At 40.4% G+C, this 26,897-nt stretch overlaps 2 protein-coding genes and 1 long non-coding RNA gene across 7 annotated transcripts; 2 read left to right on the top strand and 1 right to left on the bottom strand.

Moving 5' to 3' along the window:
• The first annotated feature begins 1,752 nt into the window (after positions 1-1,752).
• On the top strand, positions 1,753-12,765 carry LOC123873852 (trichohyalin-like). Of its 2 annotated transcripts, none has more exons than XM_045918942.1 (10): positions 1,753-2,000; positions 2,381-2,547; positions 2,787-2,996; positions 3,073-3,181; positions 3,376-3,543; positions 3,750-3,815; positions 9,719-9,780; positions 9,898-10,100; positions 11,055-11,233; positions 12,005-12,765. In XM_045918942.1, exons 1-10 carry the CDS (start codon positions 1,839-1,841, stop codon positions 12,062-12,064), a joined length of 1,386 nt encoding a protein of 461 aa, XP_045774898.1. In that variant the 5' UTR covers positions 1,753-1,838; the 3' UTR covers positions 12,065-12,765. The 2 variants fall into 2 exon arrangements, with proteins under 2 accessions (XP_045774898.1, XP_045774897.1); XM_045918941.1 differs by having other exon boundaries at positions 3,750-3,832; positions 9,736-9,780.
• Positions 12,766-15,071: 2,306 nt separating this feature from the next.
• Positions 15,072-18,390, top strand: LOC123873880. Its single transcript, XR_006797786.1, has 2 exons — positions 15,072-15,849; positions 18,155-18,390. It is a non-coding gene; the product is annotated as an uncharacterized LOC123873880 (long non-coding RNA).
• A 343-nt stretch (positions 18,391-18,733) lies between these two features.
• Positions 18,734-26,887, bottom strand: LOC123873843 (NADH-ubiquinone oxidoreductase 75 kDa subunit, mitochondrial). 4 transcript variants are annotated; one of them, XM_045918922.1, is made up of 14 exons: positions 26,814-26,887; positions 26,313-26,499; positions 25,532-25,863; positions 25,075-25,216; positions 24,773-24,898; positions 24,458-24,553; positions 23,740-23,913; positions 22,964-23,129; positions 22,323-22,474; positions 21,889-22,095; positions 21,227-21,401; positions 20,495-20,657; positions 20,131-20,278; positions 18,734-18,992 (listed from the first exon to the last, which is right to left on the bottom strand). In XM_045918922.1, exons 2-14 carry the CDS (start codon positions 26,475-26,477, stop codon positions 18,846-18,848), a joined length of 2,193 nt encoding a protein of 730 aa, XP_045774878.1. In that variant the 5' UTR covers positions 26,478-26,499; positions 26,814-26,887; the 3' UTR covers positions 18,734-18,845. The 4 variants fall into 4 exon arrangements, with proteins under 4 accessions (XP_045774878.1, XP_045774882.1, XP_045774879.1 ...); XM_045918926.1 differs by having other exon boundaries at positions 26,313-26,480; XM_045918923.1 differs by having other exon boundaries at positions 26,313-26,487; positions 26,810-26,866.
• Positions 26,888-26,897: the final 10 nt, after the last annotated feature.

Below are 26,897 nucleotides of genomic sequence, written 5' to 3'. Positions count from 1 at the left end.
ACTCTCAGTTTCAGTTATCAGAACTACCTATTTATTACAAACCAAGTCCGCCGCTCGCAAAGGCGTCCAAGTCGAAAACTATAAATTTCACTTTGCGTCGAAAAACTTCGTATCGGTTCTTGGTGCGCGCTGTTTGATGTAATTGATAGCGGATTTAAGTTAAAATACGTCTTCTTTGCGACACTGTAATGGCGGTAAAAATGTTCTAAGTACGCCATATTCCCATAGTCTTACTATTATAAATGCGAAAGTGGATATGTCTGTCTGCAAGCTTTTCACGGTCAAACCTTTGACCAAAGCTTGCATCCCGGGAAAGGACATGGGCTTCTTTTGGTCCCGGAAAATTAAAAAATTCTTTAAAAGACTTTAATCCACGTGGGCAAAGTTGCAGGCATCACCTACTCGGTACAGACTTGCAGAGATACGCTTGCATCCTAGAGGCGTACACAGGCTACTTTTATCCCATAAAGTCAAAGAGTTCCCTCGGGATTTTAAAACCTAAATCCACGGTAAAGAAGTCACAGGCATCATCTAGATTCTGGTAGAACTTACCTACCTACTTAATGGGAAATGTGAATTGCATATAACGACCTTTCTTGTTAGCAAGGGTCGCTACCTGCCGTCAAGTGCTTAGGTACTTGAGGAACATTTTGCCTAAGCACATGGACACACTTCAGGGCCTTTCGTTCACAAGACCGTTGAAATATCCACAAGACCGAAACTATAAGAGGTTTTCAATAGCTTTTTTAATCTATAAGTAACAGCTGTAACACTATTTTATAATTATTTTATTTTATATTTTATTATTTTATAACTACTTGATATTATTACCTTAGCTTGGAACAGAGGATTAGAACTTTTTATAACAGGTAAACAAGGTTTTCCTGCGTGATTTCTAAATTAGCCTATCTTCACGGACGAAGTCGCTGGCGACAGCTAATATACCTAGTACCTATACATGCAACTAATTATTATCTATGCTACGTAGGAGAAGAAAATTAAATTAAAAGCCCTAAAGGTTGGTTGGAAAATTAATCACAAACAACAAAAGTTAGAAGAAAATTGTAATTTAATTCAGTTTTTATCTCAAAATGGTAACATATCGGGCTATTTTTCTTTCCCTCGAACCGTTTCAGCATAGAGTAAAAGTTATTTTTATGCAAAAATATACAGCAAGTTACGGCCCGCGACATTGACGGATGAGCTCGGGCCCGCTTGAAATGGGCCGAGGATCTTTTCGATCTCGCCCCACGTCATTTACTTTATCGCCATTTAATTATAAGCAACTCCTTTATAGAGGCTTTTTCAGCAAGTATCAAGGGAAAAGGCCGAATACTGATTAAATGATAACGAACAAAAAGTGCCTGTTTGCTGACATATTAATTTATCTAAGAATTCTATCTTAGATAAAATATGTCAATATAAATAGGTCTTAACTTTTAGTAGTAAGTATTTAGTCGTTGAAGTCGCAATTAAATGCCTCAAACTAGTGATTGATTTATGAAAGTTTATATAGGTCTCATTCTAGATGTATGCTACTTTGACTTTCTATCCTACGTATGGACCCATAAATACTCGCTACATAGTGCTACATACTCGTATTATGTATCAATTTTAGACATATAATACGACTATTCGAAATCCAGTTAGATTTTAGGTATTTTATTGAGACTATGTAATATGTACATTGTCCTATATAATATATTACATTTCCTAAGTACATACATATATTACCTAAGTTTCAAACGATTCATGGCCATATGGATCTAGTAACAAAAATTAAGATTCCCACAGTTATTTACCTGATACGAAATCTTGAAAAATATTGATATGCAACTATGATAGGTCGTCAGAACTATTTGGTTTTACATAAATCAGAATGGGATAGACTAAGAAGAAAATCAAATCCCGATTCCACTGACAACAAAAGAGAGGAATATTTCAAAGCCTTAAATGAACAGTCACAAAAGTGGATGAAGCTTTGGCCAGATACAGTACAGGTACCTACTTATAGGGTGGCAAGTGGCCAGAAATTCAATAATATAATTATATCCTTACTTAATATTATTAATGCGAAAGTGTGTCTGTCTGTCTGTCTGCTAGCTGTTCGCGGCCATTAAACCGATTTTAATGAAATTTTTTAAGAGATAGCTTGCATCCCGAGAAAGAACATACTTTTTGTCCCGAAAAATCAATAATAGATTAAAGCAAGTGACTCTCTGAATTGCTTAAAATGTAATCATTATCATTGTAGTCAATAATTGTTATAGGTGATGCACTCCTAAAAGTTAGAGGTGCATTCCCCGGTACCTACTACATATAGACTTTTCACATTAGGGTACTTAATGCACATACATAAGGCACACTTTAAATATCGTAGGGACGTGTGTATCAGTTGAAAAAACAAAAAACCATAGAACACCACAAACATATACAGACTGTAAAAGAATTTGTTCTAAAAAAGAAACAATATGATACGGCCGACGCAATCAAAAGAGCCAAAGAGCAAATTTTTGCAGACAGTTGCTATGGAAGACAATTATTAAGGTATTAAGATTTAGTATAGCTACTTATCTACGTTAATATTATAAGGAAGTAAAGTTTGTAAGGTGTAAGTAATTTCGGAAACTAATAATAATCCGATTCTCAATTTTTTTTTATTATCTGTGTAGTTGCTGTATGCTATAAACTACGCGAATTAAATCGCGGGAAGCTAGATAGATAGATAAATGCATGTAATTCCACTTTACATATTTCAACTTACATTAAAACCTTACATATTACAGCGCTCTTCTAGAGTCGAAAACTTTAGAAGAAAGAGACCTGCAATTAAAATTTAAAAAAGAATTAAATGAAAACATTTCAAAAATTGCTCAGTCTAACAAACCAAAAAGTTTGTCCTTACGAGATGCTGAACAAATGGAAGTCGATGAAATAATAAATATATCGCGAAGAGATCAAATTGCTAAAGAAGTAGCGAAAATTAATATAGAAATGTGAGTAACCGAAGTTTATTTAACAAATGTTATGAAGATTAAAATTAATACTTAGAACTAATTACGTTTTGTCAAGGTTTGAAATGAAGAAAGAAAGAAGATTAAAAGAAAAAGAAGAAAAGAAACTGGAACTTGAAGATGCAATATTGAACAACGAATTTCTGAAAAAATATACCGAGATTGAGGTAAAAAAATTACACTGACTTGTAGAGCATCTTAAATATGTGACTAATATTAGGCATCTTGATACAACAAATACAAAAAAAAAAAACAGTTAACTACTTAATATTTTAAGAAGCTATTAATTACCTACTTATTAAAAACGTTACTTATTTACTTAAAAACATAAGTGCGTAATTACAACGATATTTTCGTATAGTCAAAATTGGCGTATCAAGAGAAAGAAGAAATAAAAGAATACGAAGCAGAAAATAAAAAAATTAAAGACTTTCGAGCAAAAAGAGAAGAACAGGAAGAACTAAAAAGGGAAATATGGCAAAAATATCAAGATAGGATAAGAAACAGAGAGAAAGCTGTTTTATATAAGGTAAAATATCACTGATAAAATACGTCCTACCTCTCCGGACAAGCGAATGATTTAATTAAACTTAATATGAACCACTCCACTAGTTCAACTGATTAGTACCTAGGTACAACCTTTGAGCTAATGATACTTTTTCTTCCCAGTACCTAGTTCAACTGCATCTAAACCACCCTAGCCCGTCTGAACGAAGTTTATATTATGTATTTTAGTTACACCATGAGAAATACGATTCGCCTCAGTGCCAGAAAATCTTCAAAACCATTCAAAACATTGAAGAGAATAAGAATAATAAATGCCTGCCCGGCGTGGCTGAACTAGCGAATGATCTGGGTTGTAGCCTATACCAGGCGGCTCCTAGACATTCGCTGGTTCGGCTATACGAGGCACCCTTCATGCAACCGGGCGGGTCGGCGGGGTTGCGGATCGCCGGCGTCCCCAGGACCCTGGACAAGAAGGACTGCTACGGTACCACTCCCAACACCGAGCAGTGTCCAAGTAACCCTTTCCCGTGTTCCCCCAGCCTACTCCTAAACCAAATGTCCTATCATAAAAGTCCCTCAATTAATCCTAAACTCCCGCACACTCCACACTCACTTACACACAGAGACACACACAAACACTACTCAGATAACACACAAACTTTTAAAAAACAAATGGCGGATCTTAAAACTAATTTCGGTCTCCTGGTGGGTAGCGGCTCAGTGCCCAAATCCCACCCTGGCACCCAGGCGACGTCTACCGACGGCGCCCAGGGCCCAGGCTGCCCCACCGTATCAGGAGGGGGCAAAGACCCGCAAACCATCGGTTCGACAATGATGAAAACAACGACCTCGGCTACTAACATGGACATGTCCTCCCTTGCCGAAGCGATCCCTGTGCCTGCCAGCGCAAGCACATGGACGCTTGTGGCCCCCAAGCAAAGACGGAAAAACAAGGGGAACAGGACAGACAGACGGACACGAAAACAAACGGACACACAGGCAGACGAACAGACGGACAAATTGAAAAACAGACCGACGGACGGTAGGGAAAACGGAGGCGGGAAGCGAAAGGAACCCGACTGCCCAAGCGCGGACGCCAGCCACTTGGCCGGAGGAAGCAAAGGTGGAAGCGAGGGACGACCCCCACTAAGTGGCGGCCGGCCTTCTGCGGACACTGGCGCAACCCCTGGCTGTTCCGCAGGCGAACAGGCGAGCGGGCAGGTATCGGCCCCCGATCGCAACCCTAATGCCTCGGGGAAGTCGAGCACCACCACTGTCGGGGCTGGGCAAACCGCAGTCGAGGACAGGGGGAACGATGGTGGTCACACTGACCCCGACGGGAACCCAATCCAGGCGCGGGGCGCAACGGGCCCTGGCGGTTCCAACACCGCTCGACCCCCAACTACAACAACAACAAAAACAACATCCAACAAACCAACAGATAAAACAGACGCAACAAAGACCTTGAACCCACCTAAAGCGAGGGCACGCCCGCGCTTTAGGAAGCGGAACAGGGGACAGACAAAAGACAGACAGGACCCCGGGACGTCATCGAGTCAGACGAACAAGAAAAGAGACAGACTTGACGACACGATTTCACCCAGGGGGGAACACAAACGCGCACGGACTGACGACAGACACACCCGAGATGCGAAGGGCTCCTATGCCACAGCAGCCCAATCGCATCTGAGCGTCGCTGTAACCACCACCCCCAGAGTTGACCTCACCCAAGATGAGGCGAATGCCATTCAGGCCCAGATACAGAAGGCGATTTTCGCGGCCTGTATCGAGCCTCTGGCACCAGGCCAAACCCGATACGCCCCGGCGTTTGAGGGTAAGGCCTTCCTCAGCGAGGGTGTACTAAAAATGTGGTGCCACGATGACCAAGCCTGTAACTGGCTCATAAACGTGGTGCCAAAACTAACATCACCCAGGAGCGGAACAGGGCTCACTGTGATAAAACAGACCGAAATCCCAGTCAGGATTAGGTCGGGACTTTATGTCCCTGACTACGACGGGGAGATAGGCCAGCTACACCAGGTCCTATCTCACCAAAACCCATGGTACGGAGTGTCACAGTGGACCCTGTTCAGCTACCGTAGAACAACCAGCAGCCCTCCTGGGGTGTTCCTAATATTAGGAATCCCCAATGTAGAGCTGCCAACGATTCTGGCGCGCGGCAGGAAGGTCGCCTATTCCACGGGCTCCATCTACATCAGGTTCTTCACGAGTGAAGGACTGAGTGATGTACCGCCCGGGCATGACTCAGCGCCTGAAACTCGAGAGGAGCCTGATGCGGATCGGGACATGGATGTGGATGGACCAACCGGCCAGCTCCCAGTGACACCTGAGCCTTCCGTGAGTGCTGTCCTAGACAATATCGAGGAAGTGCTGGCGGACTCCCGGATCAATACGAAATCACGGGAGAGGAAGGCGACACACAACGCTCCAGACGCAACAGCCCCCGCCGAACAACCACCGGCGCAGAGGGCGACAAAATAAAAATCATCCAGACCAACCTCCAGCACAAACATCTCGCCACGGCCACGCTACGAAGGCAGCTGGAGGTTGAACCCGAGACCATCGCACTGATCCAGGAGCCGTGGGTCAGGGGTAAAACCATATGCGGTTTCGGAAGCTGCAATGGTAAGATCTTTTCACATTGCAATGACGAAGCACCAAGAACATGCATTTACATTCCGCGCTGCATTACAGCGTCACTACTAACACAATACTGTTCCAGAGATCTGACAGCAGTAAAAATAAAAAATGGAATACAACAGGGCGTGGGACTACCACCAAGACCAGTGGTCCTAGTCTCACTCTACATGCCCATAGAAGACCGAATACCAACAAAAGAACTGGTGGACCTCACAACACATTGTGAGGACAACGACATAGATCTAATTATCTCTGTCGATAGCAACGCACATCACAACCTGTGGGGATGCACAGCCAACAACAAAAGAGGTGAGAATCTCATGGACTTTCTACTAACAACCAACCTAACAATTACTAACAAGGGCACTGAACCGACTTTCGTGTCGAGTAGGTACCAAACCATAATCGATCTAACCTTAGCGTCAACCAGAGCTGCAGACCAAGTAACGAACTGGCATGTCAGCGACGAGCCTTCGCTCTCCGACCACAGGCGGATATGCTATGAGCTAGATCTGATGATAACCCAACACGCACCAAAGAGAAATCCAAGGAAAACTAACAGACTAAAATACAAAACCTTGCTAACGCATCAGATAGGTACAAACAAACCTAACGACATCGACGATATCGACAACCTCGAACAAAACGTAAACAAACTAACGGAGTGCATTAAGACAAGTTATGAACAAGCTTGTCCTCTGAAGAAAATCAACACAAATCGACTGCCAAAAAACAGCTGGTGGGGCCCAGATCTGGAAAGAATGAGGAAAAACCTCAGACATCTTTTCAACAGAGCAAAAAACACCAGACAAGAACAAGATTGGGACAACTACAAGGAAGCCCAATACAAATACAACAAACGCGTCAGAGAAAAAGACAAAACCGCGTGGCAAAAGTTTTGTACAAGCATAGAGTCGAACGACACTGCAGCCCGCATACGTAAGATTCTAGCAGACGACAACACCCGCACACTCGGCTCGCTGAGGAAAGCTGACGGAACATACACGAAGGATGACAAAGAAATAAGCGAAACGCTCATTGAAACGCATTTCCCTGGCTGTAGAATAGTAGACTCAGCAGACTGGGAACACAACCTAGGACACCATCCCACAGATGAGGATTGGGATCTTGCTAACAACACAGTCACGCGAGATAGAATCAGCTGGGCTATTGACACCTTTCACCCTTTTAAATCAGGGGGGACCGACAAAATTTTCCCTGCACTTTTACAATGGGGAAAACTTCAACTGACACCATGGCTGGAAATAATATATAAGGCCTGTATAGCATACAAATATATCCCAACAGCCTGGAGAGAAGTAAAGGTAGTCTTTCTACCAAAACCTGGAAAGAGTGACTACACTTTACCAAAGTCCTTCAGGCCTATCAGCCTTACATCATTTCTACTAAAAACACTAGAGAGACTGGTTGATCGGTATCTCAGGGATGGAACCCTAAGACATGTACCCCTACACTCACACCAACATGCTTACAGCACTGGCAAATCAACGGAAACCGCTCTGCATTCCGTTGTTGGCAAAATTGAACATGATCTAGAAAACAAACTATCAACACTGGGTGTCTTCATTGATATTGAAGGAGCTTTCGACAAGACAACCTTTAATAGCATAGACAGGGCCTTGGGACGATACGGGGCGCCAAGAACTATACGCAGCTGGATAAGAGCATTATTAGAACTAAGAATCATACAACTAGATATCAACGGAGTCACAAAAGGCATAGTAGCGAGAGGCTGCCCTCAAGGAGGTGTCCTATCACCAATCTTGTGGAACCTTGTAGTTGACGACTTGATAAACAAACTAAACACAAGCGGATTTTACACCATTGGTTATGCTGATGATCTCACCATCTTAATCAGTGGAAAACTAGAGAACACATTATATGAAGTCATGCAACGGGCATTGCGCGTAATCGAAAGATGGTGCAATGAAAATGAACTCACCGTAAATCCAAAGAAAACAGAGATGATTCTGTTTACCAACAAAAGGAAAATAGAGCTAACCAAACCACCAACTCTGTTCAACACAAGCCTCAAACTGTCAACTGAGGTAAAATACCTTGGTGTGACTCTGGACAGCAAGCTCAGCTGGAAAAGGCATACAGAAGATAAAATTAATAAATCGCTTACGATACTAAACCAATGTAAACGCATGCTGGGGAAAAAATGGGGGCTTAAACCAAAGATAATAAAGTGGTTATACCTAGCGGTAGTAAGAAGCTCATTAACATACGCCGCTTTGATATGGTGGCCGAGAACTCTTCTTACGACCGCCCAGCAAGAACTACAGAAATTTCAACGACAAGCATGCCTCGCCATTACAGGCTGCATGAGTACCACACCAACAACAGCACTTGAAATCATACTGGGGATCCCGCCCCTACACTTACAAATCAGAGAAGAAGCAACGCTCGCAGCCTTGAGACTGAAAACCTCAGGTCTATGGAAAGAACAGAACACAAGGCACACTAAAATTCTAGTGCAAAGCATAACCAAAGAACCACGCCTGGAGTGGAAATGTGACAGAACCAGGAAACAACACATACTGGACAAACCATACAAAATATATCCAGAGATAAACATAGATACGAAGTCAACACGGGATGCAATAGAAGTGTACACCGATGGATCCAAAACAAAAACTGGCACAGGAGCAGGGGCCTACTGCCAAGAACTAAACATGAAAATAAGTCACGCACTCGGTAAGGACAACTCTGTCTTCCAAGCAGAGTGTGTAGGCATTACAACCGCAGCCATAGCAATGGCAAATCGACAGGTAAAAAACTTTAAGATTAACATTAACTCAGATAGCCAAGCTGTTCTCAAAGCTTTGGCTAAATTCTGGACAACCTCCGAACTCATACAAGACTGCCATAAGGCTCTGGAAACACTCGCCATGTCGAATGATATCACCCTACGGTGGGTCAAAGGACATGATGGGGACCAGGGAAACGAGGCAGCGGACGCATTAGCACGCAAGGCCACGACGCTGAAGGTGACAGGGCCTCAGCCTATTGTACCCATACCCTTCAGTGAGTATAAAACTTGGTTGCATGAACTAACACTTAAGGAGCATTCCCAATTATGGGCAAACGCAACTGACTGCAGGCAAGCCAAAGAGGCTTTCCCTAACATAGATATACGACAAACTAACAAACTACTCCGCCTGGACAAAGGTAAACTTAGGAAGGTGGTGGGACTCATAACAGGGCATAGCCCACTAAACAAACACCTTTTCGTTATAGGTGTTACCGACAGTCCTCTGTGCAGGGCCTGCATGGAGGTCGATGAGACGCCGACACACGTGCTCCTGGAGTGCATGGTCGTGGCAGAACAACGAGAACGCCATTTGGGTTCCCCAACCTCACTCCATGAAGTCCTCGGCAACCTGGGCGGTCTACTTGGCTTCTGGAGCGAGCTTGGATGGCTGGAGTGAAGACTTCGGCGGGGAGGGGCAACGCACGCACAACAGACGGAAACGTTTAAGTGCGGAAACCAGCCCAGAGAGAAGAAGAAGAAGAAGAAGAATAATAAATATGATGAATTCATTAAAAAAGGCATCGAACGATGGTTAGATCGGTAAGTAATCTACCTATTGCAGTGAAAAAGTTTATCTAAAATGAATCACTAGGATTTAAAGATCGACTTCTACTATAGTACTGAATTGCTAGTTGTACCTACTACTGAATTATACAGATCTTACAAACGAGAACAGAAAGAAATTGAGAACAAAACTTCCCTACGCAATGAAAGGAAATTATTGGATGAAGAAAATAAAATTCAAGCTGAATTACAAAATCGCAGACGTTTGCAGGAGATAGAAAAATGTGCATCTTACAGACAATGCATTCTACCAAAAGGTTGTGGAGCAAAAAAACATGAGAGTATGATAAAGAAGGGTAAGTAAATACTATTACCTATGTCTGTCTTCTTTATAAAATTATAAAAAACAGGTCAAGTGCGAGTTGGACTCGCATACGAAGGGTTCCGTACCATCGTACAAGATGTGGTGCAATAGGTGGCGCGTATACAAGCTGCCTATCGCTACGCATGTCACGGTAATAGGTAAGCAAGCTAATATGATATAAATCATTGAAAAAAATTCTATGATTCCTTGATGAACTTTCATTCTGTTAACGAAACTTCTCTTTACGAAGTAATACTCTACTACTATCTACTCTAATATGATATTACGATTGAGAATCCATAGTCCGAAACCATCTCTCCGAAACATCTTCATGAATCAATGAGTCAAATATTAGTACGTAGTACACACACCCGCACCGCTTGCGTTTGCCAAAGTTAGCTGTTTGATATCCGCCGCTCAGCTTTTTCGATCTGATGTGGCACGGAGCCATGTGTCAAACGTAGACGGCGCGTGTGACGTCACACTTTAGCGTAGGTAGTAACTTTACTCTTTTCGGGCAACAAGCGCTAGTCATTGCCCGAAAAGAGCAGAGTTACTCTGAATCTATTGATTGAACACTAATCACACTATTGGTTCAATTACAATACTAATTCTTAATTAGGTACCTACTATAAAAAATCTGCTTATTTAGAATTCGATACTTCACGTTGAAGCAGTTAAAACTGAGTCCCTCTGAGTGTCCCGAGCAGAGGGCGCAGTAGACGCACCCATGTGGCATTGCTCCAGGAGCGGAGGGTGTGTGTGGTGGGTGGTTGGTGATAAGTGTTTCGTCACCCATTCAATCACTGACTGCCGCACCGGTTTCTCGCCTGCCCGGTTTGGTGATGGGCGAGGAAAACAATCTTAACTTTATTTAATTACCCGCTGTCCCCTTGGCAACTTTCGGAGACGAAATCCTAAGAAGTATTCTGTGCTACTGTTACAGATGTCCCTACTCCTTCATTTTTACTACCAAGAAACAAGCAGCTAGAGGACCTTAAAGTCCGCCAAACGGAGCCTACCCCCTGGAGCGCATTGAAACCAGCGCACGAACAGTTTTCCCAGCACGCTAGCAAAACTTTACAGGAGTGCCGGTACAAAAACGCTGCCAGGAAAGTTGTTGATGTAAGCTCTCTGTACATGAACATCCCTCCCTCCTCCCATCAATGTGTGACATTACCCAATTCTCGTCGTCTCAACCTATAGACGTTCGTTGCTGGATTTAGTTATCTTGCAAGGCTCTCCACAGGACAGGGTCGGGAACCGCTTGTTACGTTCGACGTTAATCCATATACTAATATTAATGCGAAAGTGTGTCTGTCTGACTGCTAGCGTTTCACAGCCCAACACTTTAGCCGATTTTGATGAAAGGTACAGAGTTAGCTTGCATCCCGGGGATGGTCATAGGCTATTTATCCCTGAAAATTGAAGTGTTCGCACGGAATTCTCAGACCCATCCTTTTATATTTTTTTTTTTTGATTTATACGAAATTTGATACAGACATAGCTTGCATCCCGGTAATTGATACAGGCAAATTTTTATCCCGGAAAAGCATAGAGTTCCCGGGATTTACAAAACCTAAATCCACGGCGGTTGAAGTCATATGCATCATCTATTATTTCTATAAAAAGAGAGATCCCGAACTAGAAAACTGAAATTTTTCATTTACTGAAGTACCCTTACAATGTAGACAGGGAATAAGGCAGGATTTTTCGAAATTCCCACGGGATAGAGAATACAGGGGATTTATAATATTTTTGTCGCACGACCCCGCAGGCGGTCGCTAATATTATTTACTAAAGTATTTTATATTAAATAATTGAACTTTCGCTTATCGAACTTTTACTAGCTAGAAGTATTATTCTTAATTAATTTAATATTTTTATTATTTTCAGAATTATAGAAGAGTTAACTGTTTGGACTCAAAATCACTTCCAGTTTCTAATTATTATTAATGTTTTATAATATGTTTTTATGGTTTAATTTGGTAAAAATAAAATAAAAGACATGTTTCGACAATCATTATACTACATTTTATTTTATACTAAACACTTATTTACAAAACCTCTCCTTACTCCTTACTTCTTGTTAAATACGATGCAATGACATTCCGATGTTCCTACTGATTTGAGATAAATTTTATTTAAATTGGAATATTGGATAATATTGCTGTTAATTATAATACAAAATAAATAACATCTAATTCTAGTCAAAACTTTTGTGTACAGTCGAACGCATAATTTATTATTAGTTTTAAATATGAAGATATAAGGAATGTCCGCCCGACTGTAGCTTGTACTACGTAAAAATGATTGCAGAAAGATAAAAAGTTAAATTTAAAAATAGCTAAATTTGAAACTAATTTTGTTTATCATGGATAATTTAAACAAAAGTAGTTACAAACATTAATAAATCGATCGCTTAATAATAAATACGAATACTTGAAATACAGTTGGAATAATTTTAAATTCAATGATATTTCTTACTACAATACGTATGTATGCGTACGTCAAGAAATGTATTCGTACGCGTGTATTTGTATTGAAAATCATCTTAACATAACTAATCAATTTATGTATTAAGTATTTCGCACACTGAAAACAAAAATGGCACTATTCAAAAATTGGTGATTCTGAGTTACAACTACATTCATCTTTAATCTGCGAGAATAAATACGTCCGTTTCTAAGGGCACTGTCTCATTAGGTCTCCGGTAGTCGCGCAACCAGATCGTGCAACCAACGAAATTCATACAGCTTTATGGAGTGTATCCACCTGGTGCCCGCGTTGTTACGCAACCAGGCGGATATCCTCTACAGAGCTGTGCATAAAAATATATATATTGTTATGAAGAACCTCCTTAGAAGTGCAACGAGACTTATGAAGATAGCTGTCATCTTTCGATTGTCATGGATACATCACGTCAAACAATCATTAATTAATTGTTGATATCTCAAGCTCTACAATTTCGATATCTTCCTACGATTATATTATTCCAAATTGCCCTTTTTGTTCATTTTATAAGATCAGAAGTGGGATTGAAGGCCTATTTCGTTCGATACCATCTCTGATTTTATAAATTTGAAGAATTATCTAAATTTTGATATGTTCTAAAATTTTCGAGAAAATTTTTCATTGTTCTGTTAACATTGAGCAGAGATACTTACAATACCGTCTGATATCTAGCAGACGTAGTAAAAGTAAAGAGGGACGTCCTTTGCGGACTCTCTCAACCACTAATTGTTTGGAAAAGCTTTTACAGTGTTTTCACGTTTGAAGAAATGTCACGTGTGGGTATGGATCCGGTAGCCGCTACTAGCTTCGGTGGTGCTGGTGCATGCGGGCAGCGAGACGCGGTCCGTGTCGGTGCCGATTGCGGAGCCTAGCCAGACTCTGGTGCTGCTCAGCACGTCGTCGTGAGCTTCAGCGCTCTCCGGAGCGCGAGGCTTTGTTGTGCTGTGGCACGACGCCGAGTACATCGCTACGGGTTTCAGCGCTCTCCGCTAGTACGAGGCCTTCTGCACGTCGCTGCCAGACGTAATGCCTCGTCACGGTGTCCGAGTGCGCGCCGCCAGCGCCAGGTTGCAGTCAACGGGTATCTGAGTGCTACAACATCGATGCCGCGCCGTGCAGCGATATGCATAACGCTGCAGACCGTTTGTATAAACCTATCGTTCCCTTTTTATCACTACGAGTGTTCATGATATCGATATGGTCTGGAAAAATACTTGCTTTGTACCATTGGGAAAATAGAAAACCACAATCATTGCTTTAAAGGTGAAACAAACCTAGCTCAATGAATGTGAACAGACTAGCGCTGTACACATTTTATTTCTTTTCTTTATAAGTTATGCTCACGAGTTGTCGATATTACGAACATTCTCTGTTTGTTTATAGTTTAGACTCGGTAAGCCAGACAAACTTCCCACTTTTCCAGAATGCTTGCGATGCGATCTTTGAGATTTTTGCTGAAAATATGCATGTTAAATTGCTTTAGCATTTTGCTGTTTATTTTATTGACGAATCGAAATGTGATCCACGGATTACATCATGTTGCTGACCCATAGATTTGTGCCTATGCTTAGATGAATTGATTACTATTATTGATAGCACTGTGGAATATTTGTCAAACTGCTGAGATAACAAACTCTCATAACGTGTCTAATCAAACCAGTTGTTAAATGTTTTTGAACCAGTCAACCAATCTTCAAATTAGTTGTGATTTATTACGATTCAAATAATGACGTGTTAGGAAGTAGGTATGCATTATATTACATCAAAAATATTGTTCCTTGTGTGTGTATCAGTCCAAATAAAAACACAGTTTTGTCCGAAAATGACTGAAGGCAGATTTAGAAGATGTAAGATCTAAAATACATGGTCAAGTTAAGTAGTGAAGTTCATAATCGAAAAGTATCTAATTTTATTAAGCAATGAAAATTTATTTTTGTCAGCAATTTATACATTCTACTGGATAGGACGATTCATAGTCATGTTTCAACGAAAATCAATTCAGGAACTCCTCCAATCGAGTTCATAGTCCCATAGATGTACGTCTGTAGTCTGTACTATGCACTTTGTGTCGGTTTAAAAATCGTATGAGATGACATCATTTAATAATTTTTGGTATCAGCTTTTGTCCAGTTAGGCACCTATTGTTATGATTTTGAGAAACCTAGTGGCATTGTCTTATGAAAGAATAGGGATGATGACTACTAGTCAAATCGGCGACTTTTTACTTGCTTTTTACTCGCTTAGTAACTCCCTTACTTGAATGAAATTCACAGATGTGACGTCATAACATTTGACGTAATTTAACATATTTTTTTTAGTTAAATCGATAATTTAAAATGGTTAGCAATATTATAACTAGCATCGAATGCGCATTTTAAGAACTTTGGAAGATACTCTATTGAACAATTACTAAGAAATAATTTATTATGATGACAGGCATCATCCCCATTGCGCTTATGTATACATGTAACCATTAACCTCTATTACAAGTGAGTAGCTACGCTGGATTTGCGATTGAATAACTTAGTTTTGTAGCAAATCATTTTCGTCATTCTGGTACGGTTAGCAGCAGTGAGTGAAGGTGAACTAAACGTTAGTGTTGAGATATCTATCTGCCAATGCCAATGTAGTGTCGACGAGAAGACTACCAATTACTGAAACAGTGACAATTTCAATTCGTATCAAGTTATTACAAAAAATATTGTAATTTGTGTAATATATACATCTTTTCTCGCGTACTTGTATGAATCTAATCCTATGCATATGACTTATCTCCACTGAATGACAAGATTAAAGACAAATAATAATTAGGGTCAGGTAGACCGAACGGTTCTAAAATTAATCAGACTGACTAATGATACCTAATCATGTTCTCAGTTACGCAGGCTAGTCTAGTTAGCGTATGCTGTTATACGCCTACTTGGGAAATAATTTACATAGGTAGTTGAAGTTTTTATTTTCACACTCTCATCGCGGAAAGTTTATTTTTATTTCATCGCCGATCCTGTATTGACTAAATTCAATATTATAAAATTACCTACGGAACTACAATATTTTACACAACAAAGCGAAAATGAATGTCAATGCGTAACGATGTAAGTCTTACTTTCTGTAGAGGTATTTAATTTTCATTACTCGGTGATAGATTAACATGCAAGTTTTTGATATACCTACCAATGCAAACCAGGATAATGTTTTCACTACTGTAGAGAAATATAACAGGCATAGTAAGCTTAGGTAACTTTTTCGTATAAAATACCTCGTGTATCGTTATAGCTTATTGCATCTTTGCAACTTATGTTATCTTCGTGCCAAAAGGCTCGTATCGTTCGAAAGGTAGACATATTATGCCGATCAACTCGGTTGAATGAAATAATTAAATAGTTTCAACTGGATTTTAAGTACATTACGATAAATAACTGACGTGTCCATATACCTATTGTTTGATATATGGTCTATGACAAGACTGTGATCAGAATTATCTCGTTGTTTAGCACTTTTAAGCAATTAGGGTGCGATCATACTCGAATGATTAATAAAAGCGAATTTGAACAACGCTTTACTAACTTTGGGGTTGTAAACTATCAGTTCAACTAATTAATTTGGTTAAAGCAAATCTATCGGTTTAATAGTTTTATGAACTCATCGAAGTGGAGACAAATATCGTTGTGAATACGTCAATACGAGTACTTAATACTGGGTATCTAATGAACTTTTAGTTAGAGAACTTGTACAGGTCTGTCTAAAACTTGACAGATACTTGTTTTACATTGACAACGTGCATATTACCAGGTATTGCTAGATAGTCGTGACGACTATGTACACAAAATTGGGTTCTAATTCTTCTTGAGTTTCTGATTAACGATTTGGTTCATAATAATGAATATGTTAGTGTTATAAACGTTCGTAAAATACTGGTTAATTAGACAGCGGCATGAGAGGTCCAAATAAAGTAAATGCAGTTGGTTCAAGTATTAGAAATGAACGTGTCTTTTGAACGTGGCTTTTAGCTATGTGACTTTTGGCTATGAAGTTTTTAGCTATATGTGATACCTACTTATCGTGGATTTTTGTGCTGATGCTTATGGCAAGAGCAGTGCTGACTGAGTTCATGGTGTTGTGCTTTGAGCGATGACACCTTACACAATGTTCTAGTATTTTGAAAGTTAGTCAAGAACATCGATGGTTGAGAACCTCCTGAGTTTTAAGATTAAGTACTATTTGAACCCAACTTTCGTTTGCTTTAGTGATTATGAATTTTACAGTCTATGTACCAACCAAACAATCATAAGTTGCTTTCGTCTTTTGTGATACATGTCTCTTCGTTCTGTTCTTCTGTTTGTGATGTTGTTGGTGATCCCCTAAGCAGAGTTAATGCTATGTGAAAATCATAAAAATGTGCAAATAAATGAAATTGAATTGAATTGAATGTGGTGTTGCACGCAATGAAACTGGTGTGGTAACGAAGTTTACTCGTCGAAAAGCAATCAACTATTATACTGTTTATTGATATCACTATGTCATTGTTTTAATTAAATGAAGTAAAGATTACATTGGATATAATTACATGATGCAACGAACAATGTGAACCGTGCTATAGCCGATGGAAGAGAGATTGAAGGAAACTGTCAGCTTGACAGCATATAAGTCAAATGTCAGAATGACGTATTAGAGAGGATATACTTACAAATGAAAAAAAAAAATATTATTTTAACAGAATCTTTGATACTTACAGATGAAATAAACATTATTTTAGCAGAATCTTTATGGAGGCCTCCGTGTTTGGAAAGGGGATCGACCGTTGTGGCCCATTTTGTGCCTGTGAGCATACCAGCTGAGGGTATGGCTTGCGTTTTGGCTGTGAGTCTTACCAGTTGAGGGTCTGGCTTGCAGACGAGGTGGCGAGGTGTCAGTAGGGGCCCATGCTGACCCTGCGTTATAAATCCTCGGTAGGTATCGTGTGGGTGACCTACTTTAACTGGAGTAAGTCCTTAGTGCACGTGGCATTCGGTGTGGGAATATACCACCGTGTAATTCCTACTCTTGTGATCGTCGAGACGTGTTATTTTGTGTGTTTTAATGTCATAAGTGTACTTGCAACTATGATGAATTGTTGCGTGCGACTGAATTGTTGCGTGCGACTGTCTGATTATGTTCGTAAGTATACTTTCAACTGTGATGAGTTGTCGCGTGTGACTGACTGATTGTGTTGTTCGGTACATAGGCTGGACATAGACAAAATAGGTTGAACCATAATAATTAAATGCTTTTTAATTGCTGATTAATAATAATTACCGTCAAGTTCTTCGAAAGCTTTACATATTGAACAAAAAAAAAGGAAATTAAGGACCAATTTTATCAACATAAAATAAGTCTTATCCGAGGTTAAATCTGAAATTTTGACAGATTATCCATTTAAAACTGTCTTTACGCCTACGGTCTACGTTTATGCTTACGTTCTACGGTTAAACATCATTCAAGTTGGTGAAATCAGCACCTAGATTGTGTGCTAAATGATTGCTCTGGTTACAGGTTGTGGTGACTGCTCAGTCTATGAATAGCGGAAGAAGAGGGCACCGAGGACGGCGCCGTGGTCAGTCTGGCCGTGTTATGAAGAACCTCCTTAGAAGTGCAACGAGACTTATGAAGATAGCTGTCATCTTTCGATTGTCATGGATACATCACGTCAAACAATCATTAATTAATTGTTGATATCTCAAGCTCTACAATTTCGATATCTTCCTACGATTATATTATTCCAAATTGCCCTTTTTGTTCATTTTATAAGAATATAATATATTTTTATGGTAGCTTGAAATCTCTGGAGCGTACTTTGACTTAGCTTAGACTTAAGTTTCAGTTAAAATGAGACAGATTTATGCCAGCGGTATAACGCTGTCTCGTTTTTACAGTGTATTAAGTCTGAGCAAAGTCAAAGTGCACTTTATAGATCTCAGTCTTAGAAGTAATAAATAGTAAGAATAAAGACGCTGGGTCTTTAGTCTAAGCAAAGTCAAAGTGAGCTCTATAGATCTCAGCCTTAGCGAGATAATGCACTTAAGATTCTTGTCTCGGTAACTTCTATGCTTTTTACTAGTTTTCGGTTTATGATCTATCACAAATCTTAAAATGTCCATGAAAAAATGAGAATTTTGAATAGGGTCAGTTTTGTTTTCAATGAGTGATTTGTATTCGCGTATTGTTTGCTAGATGTATAGTTGTTCTAGTAGGGCGACTGTTTCTGCTTCATGACGGCTTGGACGCACTTGGCCATGGTGGGTGAGGCGCGGCTGATTGCGTCCGTCATGAAGAAGTCCTCTAGGTGCTTCAGTTGTACGTCCAGTTTACCCGACACTGGCTTTTGGAGGCTCTGTAACAACAATATCAGTATAAAAAATGGGACTTAAACTATTTTGTATAGTAGTCTTACTACCGAAAGTAATAATAATAATCAACCTATCCGTAAGCTAAGGTACTTAATAACATTTGTCAAGAAAGACATAATTTTTGACAAATGGCTGACCTAGTATAAATTGCGGACTTAAGGGTTATCGCACACGGGAGCTTTTCGTATCAATACAGGTGAGCGTTTCTTGAACCAGACTCTGAATTGCGACAGTAGCGATTCAGAATAGTGGGCAAGAGACATGTGCCGCTACTGTATCGCGACCTTTTTGCGGCTGTATCGCTATCGCATCGCTGCAAAAAGCCGCGGTGGACGACCTCCCTAAGGTGGCCTTTTGAGTCCAGCGTATAATATGTCGCATCATTAACGCACTCACCGCACCGCAATGATGAGTGGCAATCGTCACTGACGCATATTGCGTTAGTGACGATTGTCATTCAACATCATCGTCATCATCATCATCATGATCAACCAATCGCCGGCTCACTACTGAGCACGGGTTTCCTCTCCAAATGAGAAAGGTTGAGCCATAGTCCACCATGATGCCCAAGTGCGGATTGGCAGACAAGACTAAAATCATTAGTACTTAGTACTATTTGTATGATAAGTTGCACACTAGATCCGAATTTGGTTCTACAGTTCTGCCGTCCTAACAAAGAGTGCAATAAGTCGAGTTTTTGGCCAAATTGACTTAAGACCATATCCGTAATCAGGAAAATGAGCTCTATATTTTCGCCTTAGACATCTTTTTTGTATCTTCAGTAGTTTCGGTTCTGTTGGTTATCAAAACTGCAATATGTAATATTACGATTTGTAAGTAGCTAATCATAACCGCGAATATCTCGAAAGTAGTCGAAACCTAGTTATTGCTCTCTTCGTTAGGGTAATCAAGAAAATGAGCTCTATATTTTCGCCTTAGACGTCTTTTTTGTATCTTCAGTAGTTTCGGTTCTGTTGGTTATCAAAACTGCAATATGTAATATTACGATTTGTAAGTAGCTAATCATAACCGCGAATATCTCGAAAGTAGTCGAAACCTAGTTATTGCTCTCTTCGTTAGGACGGCAGAGTTATCAGATCAGAAGGGTAGGAAAATGTTTACCTGAGCGAGCGCCCTGGCTTGCGCGAAGTAGTTGTTGTTCTGCACCTCTCCGTAGCTGACCAGTGTGGGGCTCACTTCGCTGAGGCGGTCGCGCACGTCGTCCAACGTGTCGTAGGGCAGACGCTCGCCGCATACTTCCGAAAGAGCTCTGGCCATAACAAAAAAAAATCGATAGAACGATTTAACGAGATTTCTATTTATATAGAATTATACTGGAGCCTGCAACCTCGCCTGTGTCGATTTATGTTTTAAAAATTCCGTGGAAACTCATGTTCTGAGATAAAAATACTAGTCCTCCAATAGCGCTCCTAGTCTATGACACTCTCTTTAAACTTCATTCAAACTTTCACCTTGCCTTGCCTACCTGATAATCTTCCAGTCTTCCCTGGCCTTGCCGGGTGGGGTGACGGCGGGCAAAGTCTGCTGCGCTCTGCCTTCCGCGTTAACGTACGTGGCTCGCTTCTCCGTGTACGCCGCTCCGGGCAATACGATGTCTGCGATCGAAGCTCCCGCGTCGCCATGATGCCCTGGTAGAATAGAAACGGAAAGTTATGGTTAACATAACCTGGACGCTAAACCCTAGTCCGTTCAAATTAACGTAGATACTTTGTTTTTTTCTTTAAATCTGGCTTTACTCTGATTAGCCAATGTCAAGTTTGTGATATTTTCAAGTTATTGAATTTAAACAAGTATGGACTCCGTCTGCGCCGGCGCCCGCCGACACACGCGCGGCGCCCCTTTAGAGCGCTTCCCAGTCAGTTCCACCACCAAAAAATACCAACTAACACAAAAACCAGCCACTCTTAACAAAATAAAAACACTCCAAACAAGCACAGCACGCGCGCCAGCAAACGCCATCACAGACGAAGTCCACGTAGATACTTAAATATCGAATAAAAAATCGTGGCAGTAGCCAGAGACGAAATTTGTGATATGTAGTATGTTCACTCAGGACAGTACTGAAGCGACTGTTAATGCCATCTAGTAGCGACACTGCACTTTGATATGTATTTAAAAAATATTTAGAAGAGTTGAGACTCTTATATGGTCTCGTCTATGGTCGAAAAAGCAGAAAACTCAAAATGTATGCACTAACCTTGGTAAATAACCACGCAGTCTTTAGGCAGCGACTCCCTCGTCACGACTCCCGCGTCGGCTCCCAGCAGAAACACCACTTTGGGTCCTTCCTGCAGGAATTTGCCCACGCCCGGCTTGTACCCGATGTCTAAGGCGGCCACTTGAGACGCGGTGCGTTGAAGGACGTTCAGTACCTAACAACAGAGTTTTATTAGATTTAGATTAGATTAAATTATATTTTATAGTAGTCTTCAAACGTTAAAAAAATTATGACACTATTTTGTGAGAAATTTAAAAGAAAAATAGAAACTACTAAGAAGCTATGACTACGAAATTTAAATAATTACGGTTACAGAATTATTCCGCTTAGACTAAGAGAAAAAACTGTTATGGGAGGCATATAAAAAACCAAATAGTTTTAAACTCATTAAGTTTTTGCGTGTAAGCCAATAGAATGAGAACTTTCTTAAGTTGGTCGTCGTCGTCTATGACTTTTAGTTTAGCACTTAGTGCCTTTAGTTCTGAGCTAACACATACCTGTCATCATTGACAGTCAGTTTGCTCTGCAGACCTAAGGCCCATAAGCTAATAGAGCGAAGTATTTTGATCTGTTCGGCTCCTTTGATGACGACAAGGCGTTTGGCACTATCTAGCCTTGAGTTAACTACGAGTACCACATACCCTCCACTCCTTGTCAGCGAGTTTGTCCTGCAGACGCAAGGCCAGTTCCTGCGTGTAGGCCAGTAGAGCGGGTCCTTCTGGCGTCTTCAGTTGATCGGCTCCGATGATTACTACGGGGCGTTTGGCGCTCTCCAACCTTTTCAGAGCTTCGTGTGAGGATGAACCGGTGGCGAAGTCCTTGACTATGGACGCTGAGTCACCGACATGCTAGCGTAAAAACATAAAAATAAAACTTAATTTATAAAAAATAAGCACTAACTGCTTGATTTATAGGTTTTCAACTGACTTAACAGCTTTGGATTCTAGCTCTTTTGAGCCACTTGATTTCACGATAATATGGCACCTTAGAGTAAAGTCAATGGTAGCTTTTGAGTGCGCAATTTAAAACTTTATTTCGTAATTTCGTCATAAAACATATTGCTTGTAAAACGTACGATATATTCGTAGGTGAGGTCAACTTTGGGCCCGATGGACGCGATGTCGGTCTCCTTGTGTATGAAGGCCTTGCGGATGCGCGCGTTCAGCAGCGGCGCCTCGAAACGCACGTTCGTGCCGATCAGCAGTACGAAGTCTGCATCTTCCACGTCTAAGAGAACACATTACTTTATAATTTTTGTTTTCATTCATTGAAGAACAGAGACAGTCGATACGAATCCAGGGCAATCTATATCGCCAACTCTGTCAACATTTTGTCGCTGCCACCGGCAAATAACTTGAGCAAAAATCGGTCGATTGCGAGAATAGAAATACAGATTCTGTAAAAATTTCCTCTCTGCCTATTACGGTTCACGAAATATAGCTCGCTGACAGACAGACATATTGCGTGTTCCCACACGGTAGAAATCCCGTCACGCCTTCTTCGTTCCGCTAAAGGGACCTAAAAATCTATACTGCTCAAGCTGCATTTGTTCAAGTTGTTTGCCGCTAGCTGTTTATTTCATGTTTATGATTCACAATAGGGTACAAAAAGTATTTCTCAATAAGGTAACAATACAATAATAATCATGTTGTTGTAGCAAAATATATGTGTTGCCAAAAAGAACTAGAACTAAAAAAAATATGCAAAAACACGTACTGGCAATCTTCGTATTCAACACGTAGGACGAGCGCAGGTCGGTGCCGGCGCCCTCTTGCGGGAAGTACTGTTCCGTGCAAGCGTTCTCTGAACCGAGCCTGTTCAGAAGGTCTTTGAGCGCTACCAAAGCTTCCGCGTCTGCTAACTCGCCCGCTACTGCTAATAACTGTGGAAGTCACATACGTACTTGTTTGCGTTCATATGTGTGCGTGAGTGCAAGCGTGCTTGCGTACTTGCATGCGTGTGAATGTGTCTGAGCGTGCTAAAATATTATGTGCGTACGTGCGTGTAAAAACACATGAGTGCGTGCGAGTGTGTATGTGTTCACATACAGTACCCGGCGAGAAATATTGCACATCGAAATTTAAAACAGATTGCGGCTTTATAGGACCTCGTCTCAGTCACTCATATCTATGTGACGTTTCGTCGATCTGAACGACAGAGACAACACTACGAAACCGTTAATTTTTCTAAAGTTCGATGTGCAATATTTTCTGCCGGGTACTGTATATGATGTAACATACGGCCTTAGTTGACTAAACCCCGCACGCACAACGCACTCATATGTTCTTACACGCACGAACAATTCATGCACGCACATATGTATGCACGCTCGCACAAGACACGCACACCTATGCGAGTACGCACTCATGCACACGTATGCACGCAAACAAGTACGTCCACACACTCACCAATGCACTAAACACATTTTAAATACCTATATCTGGACGCTAAATCCCTTGGCAACCCTTCAGTGCCAGTAGAGTAACTGTTACCTTATTCGGTGGGCAGTCGCGCAAGGCCCTCCCGGCAGCCACGATGGCCTCCTCCCACTCGACGGGCGTGAGGTTGCCGCGACTGTCGGCGATCATCGGCGTCACCAGCCGCTGCCGCTTCAAGCCGTCGCAGGCGAAGCGAGACTTGTCCGACAACCATTCTTCGTTGATCTCCTAGTCATTTTGAATACCTATATTACTTTTTATGTAGTGGTTTATTTAAAACGAAGATTCTGGAATCTTCTAAAGCGTTTTGTATGAGATACAGGAAAATTTTTGAGACATTTATTATTAGAAGCAACATTATATGTTACGAAACAAATAAAACACTAATTGTTGGTTTGGTAGCCATGATACAAACTGAGGTTGTCAACATACCCAAATAAATTAACTTTATTCACAAGCAAAGGGGCCTATACAACAAAACACAAGCCTTTAACAATCCTCACTAGCTATACTGTATACATTTACATAAATAACATTACATCTTTCATGTAGATGAGGTGTTCCAAAGGACAGAAAATTCCCAATTGTTTAAATTATTTTTATTTGTAGCAAGACATTTAGCGCCTCTTAGATTCTAAATCCCCAATAATAATGGCCTTTAAAATAGCAGTTTAGAAGTGAAAGAAGACCCTGTATACACTTCTTTGGAATATAGTAAGCAGAGTTTATTTATCTTTTGTTTGAAATTGTAACAAATGGTATGTCCACTTACTTCATTAGTCCTAGGCAAGATACGCAACACTTCATTGGTACGTGTTGCAACGACAATGTTACTTCCCAAGGGGTCAAGGACATCAACTGAATCAATCTGGAACAAAATATATTTTAGCAAAAAATATAAAACCTTTTAAATTTTTACAGAATGTGTAGTTCTATTGCCACTATAACAACAAATAGCAAAAATTTCAAAATATCCACTATAAAAATTAAAAATGTAATTTCATTTGACTGTATGGAACCCTTCGTGTGTGAGTTCAACTCGCACTTGAACGATTTTTTTGTATTTAACATTTAAAAGGCAACTCACCCTTCTAGTCTCCCATGGTCGAGCGGCGAAACTGTATGGTTTGGATGTTAGGGCGCCGACAGGGCATAGATCAATAATGTTGCCAGATAACTCTGACAGGAACATTTTCTCTACGTAAGTTCCCACCTGCAAGAAACCGCACACTAAATATAACATGTTTTTGGTAGCTCTCACAATTTAAAACTTTAATTTTTTTCAAGAGTGCCTTATATTGTAATGCTTGGATCCATAGCCATGTAATTCGGGATCATATATATTTGTAATTAACTGTCCCTGCGTCATTGAACGCAGATTTCAATTACCTGCATTTCAGTGCCCCTTCCAGTGGTACCAAAGTCGTCAACACCGGCCACCTCTGACGCGAAACGAATACATCGAGTGCAGTGGATGCATCGCGTCATAATCGTCTTTATCAATGGACCCACATCCTTGTCTTCTACAGCCCTGGTAGTAAAATGAGAGTAACAAAAATCTAAAATTTAGAAAATCTTAGAAAAATATGCAAAAAAAAAAGGTGCAGTTAGTTCATTTCAGTTGAGTGCTGGGTGACAGTAGTGGGGATTATTTAAGCATGTTTAAGCCATTTACCATTGTACACATTTTGATTGTCAAATTGTTGAATATGTAAGACAATTAGTAAGCAAATACATAAACTTAAAACTAAAGCTACAAGGGTTCCAAACGCGCCCTGGTCTGAGAAGAGCCCTGAATTTGAAACATTCATTAATTTAATAAATGAATAAGATTCCAATAACTTACCGTTTTCCAGAGAAATGAATATCAGTGAATCGACTTTTATCAGAACCGAAAGCCATAGATTGATCTTGCAGGTCACACTCCCCTCCCTGGTCACAGATAGGGCAGTCCAAGGGATGATTGACCAAAAGGAACTCCATAACACCTTCTCTAGCTTTGCGGGTGAGATCAGAGTTGGTTTTCACCCTCATTCCCTTCATAACAGGCATGGCGCAGGCTGCAACAGGCTTGGGTGACTTCTCAACTTCAACTAAGCACATGCGACAATTGCCGGCTACTGCTAATCTTTCATGGTAACAGAAGCGGGGTATCTCAACTCCAACTTGGGCAGCTGCCTGTCACACAATATTTGCAAAATTAATTTTATGTTAGAATAATTATGAACTTTATTCATAACACAAAAAACCTGATACAAAAGGTATTGTCTAGAAAGATCTGTCTGGAGAAAATGATGATTATTTTATTCATTATTAATTATTATTGATCAGTGATAAATTTTATTACATTTTTGTTGCTACCTTACTGTCTTCTGTGAGCTTTTTCTCTATGTTGTTTAACATAGCAGACTGTCTCTGGCTCTATCCATACTATGTTTAAATTGATAAAATAAAAACTTTTGAAAAAGGTTTGTTTGTTGCTGTATTACAATATATAACTTGTTCAATGTCATGACCATTCTTGAATTTAATGTTATAATTGTTCCTGTTATAAGTATATGATTTAAATAAAATAAAAATGATTTCCTAGATTATAGTAGCACTATACTAAATGAGTAGTATGTCACCTGCAGAACAGTGGTACCAGGTGGCACTGATACAGGCTGATCATCAATAAACACTTCCACATTATCAGGCTGTGCCTGGACCTGGTCGGCGAACTTGCGAGCCGTCAGAGGCGCCCGGCGGCTCGGTGACAGCGCAAGCGCCCTGGACAGCGGCTGGCGCAGCATTCTCTGCAGTAACAGTAACTACCTATATAACAATCAATGATACACTCACACTTTAACTCCGTATATTTCACAACAATTTAATTAAACTTAAAAGGTAATAGTATATTATCTAGACTTTAAATTAACAACTGGAAATCATAAGTATGAGTAGAATAGTAGTGAAAAATCAATTTATAAGACATAAACCCTCTTGTTATTGTTACATAATTTAAGATGTCTAACCTAAATAAATGTATTATAAAGAAACCGATTTTAAAAACTAATAATAAGGTAGCAAGGAAACTAATCGGAAACCATTAATTTAGAATATACGACGCACTTTTAATTAAAACGTACTTAGAAAAATATTTTTCAGATTTTGAAGAATGATGACAAAACGCAAGGCGAAATCTGTCACTCACAGCTGTCGCCTGTCACTTC

The sequence above is a fragment of the Maniola jurtina genome, chromosome 17, assembly GCF_905333055.1.
Source record: "Maniola jurtina chromosome 17, ilManJurt1.1, whole genome shotgun sequence".
In the NCBI taxonomy this organism is placed as follows: Eukaryota; Metazoa; Arthropoda; class Insecta; order Lepidoptera; family Nymphalidae; genus Maniola; species Maniola jurtina.
Note: the sequence above shows the minus strand (reverse complement) of the source record. Positions and strands in the feature narration are given on the sequence as shown.

Bases quoted from the DNA above. Each gene is read 5' to 3' on its own strand.
- LOC123873852 (XM_045918942.1), top strand. From the start codon at position 1,839: ATGATAGGTCGTCAGAACTATTTGGTTTTACATAAATCAGAATGGGAT. The intron at 2,001-2,380 runs GTACCTACTTAT...TAAATATCGTAG, and splicing joins TTTGGCCAGATACAGTACAG to GGACGTGTGTATCAGTTGAA. The intron at 3,816-9,718 runs GAGAATAAGAAT...GAGAAGAAGAAG, and splicing joins AAACCATTCAAAACATTGAA to AAGAAGAAGAATAATAAATA.
- LOC123873843 (XM_045918922.1), bottom strand. From the start codon at position 26,477: ATGCTGCGCCAGCCGCTGTCCAGGGCGCTTGCGCTGTCACCGAGCCGC. The intron at 25,864-26,312 runs GTGACATACTAC...ATTGTGTGACAG, and splicing joins CTGGTACCACTGTTCTGCAG to GCAGCTGCCCAAGTTGGAGT. The intron at 22,475-22,963 runs GTACGTGTTTTT...GTGTTCTCTTAG, and splicing joins GTTGAATACGAAGATTGCCA to ACGTGGAAGATGCAGACTTC.